The sequence below is a fragment of the Coregonus clupeaformis genome, unplaced genomic scaffold, assembly GCF_020615455.1.
Source record: "Coregonus clupeaformis isolate EN_2021a unplaced genomic scaffold, ASM2061545v1 scaf6598, whole genome shotgun sequence".
NCBI lineage: Eukaryota > Metazoa > Chordata > Actinopteri > Salmoniformes > Salmonidae > Coregonus > Coregonus clupeaformis.
The window spans coordinates 1-8,205 of NW_025540052.1; the positions used below are offsets into that span (position 1 = coordinate 1).

Here is an 8,205-nt window from a genome sequence, read left to right on the forward strand (position 1 = left end):
CCATGTATCAACCTACGTGACATCAAAGAGGGCCAACCAAGTGATGAGTACTAAAATTGTCACCCGTAATAAAGCGCAGTGTGCTATGATAAACTGCATCTAACGCCTTTAATGAAGTGGCAGCTGCTTTCATATAGATGATGTTGCCATAATCTAGGACCGATAGGAACGTTAACTGAATAATCTGCTTTCTACTATTTAGCGAGAGGCAATACCTATTTATATAGAAGAAATACATGTTTATTCTCAGTTTCTCAACTCATCAATATGCTTTTTAAAAGACAGCTTTTAATCTATCCAGATGCCCAGATATGTGTAAGCAGGGACACTATCAATATGGACACCATCCAAAGTACATATGCTTCAATCATTTTTACCTGCAATCAGTACTAATTTCAGGTCAATCAGGTCTTTCTGTAATACAATGAAGACAGACTGTAGTTCAGATAGATCCTGGTCAACCGTGGGGGCAATAGCATACACAACAGTATTATCGGCATACAAGTGAAGGTTACAATCAATTTTTTACAGACAAATCAATATTGTTAATGTAAACAGTGAAAGGGACAGGACCCAGAATCGACCCCTGCAGGACACCTTTTGTAATATTCAGGAAACCTGATTTAACACGATCAGTAGCTATACATTGAGTTCTATCTGTCAAGTAATTTTTAAACCAGTTACATACAGCCTGGTCTAGGCCAATTGAGGAAAGCCTCTGAATTAGCAGTGAGTGATCAACTGTATGGAAAGCCTTTGACGGGTAAATTAAGAGGGCAGCACAACGTTGCCTTTATCCATAGAATTAACCACAATTTATAAATACGGATGCAGCAGAGATAGTGCTATAACCTAGTGTACATTTAGAATACATTTTAAAGATAAGAAAGATCTTAGCTGAGAATTAATCAAAGATTCTAATATTTTAGCTAGGCAAGAAAGTTTAGAAATAGGCCGATAATTATTTAGGTCACAAGGGTCACCACCTTTGTGAAGGGGGAGTGCATGGGCCGCCTTCCAAACCTTGGGGATAGTATAAGATATGTAGTTGTCAGGTTAAAAATATGGGTTTTCACGTTTCAGGAGAAGACCCAGATGCAGACTGTGTTGAAGTAACAAAAGTTTATTACAAAAACAGGGGGCTGGAAAACGACAGGTCAAGGACAGGCAGAGGTCAGTAATCCAGATCAGAGTCCAAAAGGTACAGAACGGCAGGCAGTCTCAGGGTCAGGGTAGGCAGAGGTCAATAATCCAGGGTGGTGTGACAAGGTACAGAACGGCAGGCAGGCAGAATGGTGGTAAAAACCAGGAACTTGAGAACGACAGGAGCAAGGGGGGAAAACGTTGGTTGGCTTGCCAAAACAAACCAGCAACAGACAAACAGAGAACACAGGTATAAATACACTGGGGATAATGGGGAAGATGGGCGACACCTGGAGGGGGGTGGAGACAATCACAAAGACAGGTGAAACAGATCAGGGTGTGACAATATCAGCCCCAGTGGATTTTTTTTTTACATCAATCTTAAGCAATGAATCAAGCACATCACAGATAGTAAATAGTTGAAATGAAAACAAAGATTGACTAGAAGTTGACGGGTTAACCGTTGAGTCAGCTAGAGGCTGGCAGAGGGAAGAGCAGTCGATTGACTGACCAGGGTCAACTACACCACCGTTTCTCTCAAATAAAAAAGCCTGCCGAGATAAAATTATGATTAAAAGCATCACTCTCTCAGTTATGATGCCAGTCAGACAGAACTTGCTTAGGCAGGAAAGAAGAGGAATTTGTACGCTTCCGTGCAATTTGTACGCTTTACTGTTTTCCAAAATTCAGAAGGATCACCAGCAGCGTCAGAGAGAGAGCTTAAAAAGTAGGTTGATTAAGCTTTCTTAATCGAGATAGTACATCTGTTTCTCTATTGTCTGAAAGATTGCCAGTCCACTAGAGAATCAGTTTTCCTTGCTTTGGCCCAGGTCTGATTTCTCCTCTGAATGAGCTCAGATAATTCCGAAGAAAACCAAGGTTCGATCTATCTTTGACTCTGAATTGTTTAAAAGAGGTGTGTTTATCTGCCAAAGGAATAGATATGGAGGACACATTTTCTAGAGCCAACTCGGTCAGGAAAACAGGAGACCGTGGCTAAATCAGAAAAAAACCTTGAGCAGAAAACTTTTTAAAATGTATCTTCTTAATTAAACGAGGATTAGTATTTTCTGTTTCGTATATATCTAATTACATTTATATTTTAGTCATTTAGCAGACGCTCTTATCCAGAGCGAATTACAGTTAGTGTGTGCATACATTATTTTATTTTTCATACTGGCCCCCCGTGGGAATTGAACCCACAACCCAGGCATTGCAAACGCCATGCTCTGATTTAAGGGTTTTTATTAAAATCGTACAAAAACCATACATCATAAATCATTTCATTTCCATACAATATTTGCATCACGCCACACCATACTCACTCCAGTATCCTCTCACACTCCTCTTTCCACCACCCCATCACTATTAACCAACCAACAACCCCATCATAATAATAAAACATTATGCCATTTAGCAGACGCTGTACATACCGTCATGCTTGCATACATTTTACATGTGAGCGGCCCCAGGGACCGAACCCACTACCCTGGCGTTACAAGCAACATGCTCTACCCACTGAGCTACATCCCTGCCGGCCATTCCCTCACCTACCCTGCACGACGCTGGGCCAATTATGTGCCGCCCCATGAGTCTCCCGGTCGCGGCAGGCTACGACAGAGCTATGGGACAATGATCACTGAGATCATATGCAAATACTCCACTAGACAAATATTTATGGGGGTTATTTGTAAGAATTAAATCAATCAATGAAGAGTTAACAGGGTTTTTCACATCTGTGTGGGTTTTGAGATCAATTGAGTCAGATTAAAATTAGGTCTCAGGTCGGGGATAGCCAATCCAGATTCAAATCTCCTAAAATAACCAAAATGTAGCCCAATTTCTGGCAAAACACCGGACATGGCAACCCTGGCTGTATTTAAATGTTGTTTAAGCACAGAGTTGGGTTGGTTCCAATGCGCTCCTCCAGTACAGCACCAGGTGGCGGTAGCACACTTTATGTTTAGCTCTTTTCAGCCAATGAACACAGTCAGCTCTTACTCTGTGGTTCTAGACGCAGTTCTTTCCGGGAAGTGTTGCATGAATGAATCTCCCTCGACGGTCATTCCACCAAAAATGTCAAAGTTGCAGTTGTTGCAAGCGTTTTTCTCTGACCGTTTAACAACAGTGGCCGTAGAGATATCCGTGGCAGCGGGAAAAGCGTTTGCCGAGTACCAGGATGAGATTTTTTGTTCAAAGGAGGAGAATCAACGCCTGCAGAGGCTGCTGGATTCGGTTTTTAATCCCGATGTAAAATTACACAAAGCAGGTAAACGAAAGATTGTTTAAGTAAACCAAGATAAACCACAGCCTGTCGTTTCCAGTGGGAATAAATTAGTTTTAGTGGGCAGAACAAGCAAGGAGGTTGTCAGAGCCAAGCACGAGCTAGCGAGATCCTATTGGCGTGTTTTAGCATATATCTGCATATGTCCGTTAGGAAACGCCTACGCGTGTGCAATAACTAAATTCGCCTTTGCGCACCTTCTAAACAACGCCATTTAAAAAAACATTTGAAGTGTAAAGTCTACAAAACTTAGTTATAGTTATAGTTACTTAACAGATTATAGTTTTGGGAACAGAACTATATTGAGATAAAATGTTTCATCTATGAGAAAATGTGCAGAATCTCGGCTAAAACAATCTCGTTCCATCTTCACATTTATACATCCAGTGAAATATCTGTCTCATTGTTCTATCTGTGGGTAAACTATCAGCAAGCTATCCATTAAATCAAATCAAATCACATTTTATTGGCCACATGCGCCGAATACAACAGGTGCAGACATTACAGTGAAATGCTTACTTACAGCCCTTAACCAACAGTGCATTTATTTTTAATAAAAAAGTAAAATAAAACAACAACAAAAAAGTGTTGAGAAAAAAAGAGCAGAAGTAAAATAAAAATAACAGTAGGGAGGCTATATATACAGGGGGTACCGGTGCAGAGTCAATATGCGGGGGCACCGGCTAGTTGAGGTAGTTGAAGTAATATGTACATGTGGGTAGAGTTAAAGTGACTTTGCATAAACAATTAACAGAGTAGCAGCAGCATAAAAAATATGGGGTGGGGGTGGGGGGGCAGTGCAAATAGTCCGGGTAGCCATGATTAGCTGTTCAGGAGTCTTATGGCTTGGGGGTAGAAGCTGTTGAGAAGTCTTTTGACCTAGACTTGGCACTCTGGTACCGCTTGCCGTGCGGTAGCAGAGAGAACAGTCTATGACTAGGGTGGCTGGAGTCTTTGACAATTTTGAGGGCCTTCCTCTGACACCGCCTGGTATAGAGGTCCTGGATGGCAGGAAGCTTGGCCCCAGTGATGTACTGGGCCGTACGCACTACCCTCTGTAGTGCCTTGCGATCGGAGGCCGAGCAGTTGCCATACCAGGCGGTGATGCAACCAGTCAGGATGCTCTCGATGGTGCAGCTGTATAATTTTTTGAGGATCTGAGGACCCATGCCAAATCTTTTCAGTCTCCTGAGGGGGAATAGGCTTTGTCGTGACCTTTTCACGACTGTCTTGGTGTGTTTGGACCATGATAGTTTGTTGGTGATGTGGACACCAAAGAACTTGAAGCTCTCAACCTGTTCCACTACAGCCCCGTCGATGAGAATGGGGGCGTGCTCAGTCCTCTTTATTTTCCCTGTAGTCCACAATCATCTCCTTTGTCTTGGTCACGTTGAGGGAGAGGTTGTTATCCTGGCACCACACGGCCAGGTCTCTGACCTCCTCCCTATAGGCTGTCTCATCGTTGTCGGTGATCAGGCCTACCACTGTTGTGTCTTCGGCAAACTTAATGATGGTGTTGGAGTCATGCCTGGCCATGCAGTCATGGGTGAACAGGGAGTACAGGAGGGGACTGAGCACGCACCCCTGAAGGGGCCCGTGTTGAGGATCAGTGTGGCAGATGTGTTGTTACCTACCCTTACCACCTGGGGGCGGCCTGTCAGGAAGTCCAGGATCCAGTTGCAGAGCGAGGTGTTTAGTCCCAGGATCCTTAGCTTAGTGATGAGCTTTGAGGGCACTATGGTGTTGAATGCTGAGCTGTAGTCAATGAATAGCATTCTCACGTAGGTGTTCCTCTTGTCCAGGTGGGAAAGGGCAGTGTGGAGTGCAATAGAGATTGCATCATCTGTGGATCTGTTTGGGCGGTATGCAAATTGGAGTGGGTGTAGGGTTTCCGGGATAATGGTGTTGAGTGTGAGCCATGACCAGCCTTTCAAAGCACTTCATGGCTACAGACGTCAGTGCTACGGGTCGGTAGTCATTTAGGCAGGTTATCTTAGTGTCCTTGGGCACGGGGACTATGGTGGTCTGCTTGAATCATGTTGGTATTACAGACTCAGTCAGGGGACATGTTGAAAATGTCAGTGAAGACACTTGCCAGTTGGTCAGCACATGCTCAGAGTACACGTCCTGGTAATCCGTCTGGCCCTGCGGCCTTGTGAATGTTGACCTGCTTAAAAGTCTTACTCACATCGGCTACTACGTTAGGTTATGGGTTTGGGAACGCTGTCAGCATGGTCACTGCCCTTTAAATACGTCACTCATTGGGCAGATTGGATTATGCTGAGCCGCTGGGCACCGGTCTTTGGCCCGTGACGTGAATAGGCAAAAGCCGTGCAGGAGGAGCGCCTTTCTCAAATTGAACAGTAATCTGTGCCGCTCGGTCATGTTGTCGACAAGCCAGCATGGTGCATCGTCCGGAAACATACAACATCTATTTTCCCTTAAATATATGTTATAATTTTCAAACTAGTTTGGAAGGCAGATGAAGCGTTTTTATCAAAAGCAATCACTTTTGCATGTGAAAACACAGAATCCTACTCCACGTGCTAATTAGTCACTTTTGTTTCGAGCCGACTTCACCGTGGGATTTGAATGGGGCACCTAGCTCGAATACACCAGCGTTAATAAAAGCACCTATATAATGCTGTGTATGTAACTGATGCTAATAATCATGTCATTACAGTCTCAGAGGGAGATTATTTATTGAAATGTCTAGATTTTTCTTGAAAGTTATTTAATATCTTTCCTTCCAGACCCCCCGCAGCTCACTCTCACTGTCTCTGGAGATGAGGTTCCCCCTGAGCAGCAGCTCTGTGAGGAGGAGTGGAGTGATCAAGAGATCATCGAGTCCATATTCATTTCCCCCTGTGTGGAAAGCGACAGTGCTCAGGACTCACCCGAGCGCTCACAACTTTACCAAACTGGGAACACCCTTCCCACCATTGCAGCAGAACCGATCCAAACAAATCCCGATGAAGAGGACTGATGAAATATCAGAATCAACCGGTGACACTCCCCTCACACAATTAAAAGCCTCTCAAAATAAAGAGAACACGGTTAAAGAAAGGACTAAGCTCTTACATCTGCACTGAGAGCAAGACAACCAGTGAGTTGAAAGCGCCATCGAGGGCTCACACAAGGAAGAGACTCTACAGTTGTACTGAGTGCACAGCAACCTATGACAGACCTTGTCATTTGGAAATCCACAAGAGAATTCACACGGGTGAGAAACCATGACGAGTGCAAAGACTGTGGTAAATGCTTCAACCGCAAGAATAGCCTAACGATGCATGTGCTAACTCACACAGGGGAGAAATCGTTCTGCTGCCATGAATGTGGCAAATGCTTTGGTCTAAACACGAGACTGATACTTCACATGAGGAACACACACAGGGGAGAAGCCACACAAGTGCCCTTTCTGTGCCAGATGCTTTACATTTCCAAGTCACTTAAGTCGTCACAAGAAGCTCCACACAGGAGAGCGACCACATCAATGTAATGTCTGTGGGAAATGCTACACACGGAAGGGGAGCACCTGACAGACCATATGACATCCCATACTGGAGCAAAACCACACAGCTGTAAGCAATGTGGCAAATGCTACGCATTGCAGGGAAACCTGAGAGCGCATATGGCGAGTCACACAGGGAATAAGTCATTGTGCAGGTGCGCTGTGTGTGGATTGGGTGTTCTAAATCTAAGTCGCCACATGCAAGAAGTTCACACAGGAGGCAAACAGCATCAGTGCCAAGATTGTAGGGAAGTGCTTCAACCGAAAGGAAAAACTGACAGAGCACATGAGGACTCACACGGGAGAGAAACCGTACCGCTGTCATGATTGTGGCGAATGCTTTAGGCTCAATGTATCCCTGAAGAAACACATGATGACACACACAGCTGCGGCAAGTGCTTTTCCATGAGAGAAGCTATGAGAAGTGAAGAGGACACACACAGGGAGAAATCTGCTTAGTGCGATGCATGTTTCAGCGATATTGTTCAAATTCAATGTTTTAATGTTCACATTCAATGTTCATAAAGTTTCAATTAATGTTTCAACTGATATTTAATTTCAGAATTTATTCAGGGTCAGGGTCAGGGTTAAGGGTTTGTTTAAGGTAAGGGTCAATTTTAGTTTTTTGCTAGTCGGTTTAAGCGTCAGCTGTGTCCTTATAGTCTCTCCCATAATAGGGACATAAAAGCTATTTGTAAAATAGAACAGTGTGTAAAGTGTCGACATGCTTGTACCCTCTACTACATCTCTGGACAGCACATAAGAATCCATTGTGTAAAATGTGTCAGTCAAACAATGAGAGGCTTTTTGTAACTGACACATGTAAGAGAACCTGTGCCCCAGGTAATAACTATTGACTGAACATGTAGAACCCCCACATTGTGACAACTAGTTGGGGGTTTGGGAGGAGGGAGGGAAGTGGGTTCATATGGTCCACAAAAATGTGTATTTCACTTATTTTGTATATCTATGTTGCCCATTTGTGACTTTAATCTCAAAATGCACATTTACCTGTCTGTACCTTCCGGTCATTGTTGGTGCTTTATGTTGGTATCAATAAAAAAAATGATGAACATGAAAACTCGCATTGCTGTTGTTTCTATATAGCACAAAGCAAGAATTTCGAGCACCCTGAATCCCTGTGATAGAATCTTACTCAGGACATCAGAAACACTGTCTTCCATCAACACTCAGAGGAAATGTTTAGTTTTATGAATGACTGTTGACTTGGGAGCAGAGAGGGAGTTACTCTACTTTTGTGAACTAT

General features: G+C 43.6%; 1 protein-coding gene across 1 annotated transcript; it reads left to right on the forward strand.

Moving 5' to 3' along the window:
- Nucleotides 1-2,861: 2,861 nt before the first annotated feature.
- Nucleotides 2,862-6,413, forward strand: LOC123491017. The gene is made up of 2 exons (XM_045220809.1): nt 2,862-3,412; nt 6,181-6,413. The coding sequence occupies exons 1-2, from the start codon at nt 3,004-3,006 to the stop codon at nt 6,411-6,413; spliced, it is 642 nt and encodes a 213-aa protein (XP_045076744.1). The 5' UTR covers nt 2,862-3,003.
- The last annotated feature ends 1,792 nt before the right edge of the window (nt 6,414-8,205 follow it).

Coding starts and splice junctions, on each gene's coding strand:
- LOC123491017 (XM_045220809.1), top strand. CDS start 3,004: ATGGCAACCCTGGCTGTATTTAAATGTTGTTTAAGCACAGAGTTGGGT. Junction 3,413..6,180: donor TGTAAAATTACACAAAGCAG/GTAAACGAAAGA, acceptor CTTTCCTTCCAG/ACCCCCCGCAGCTCACTCTC.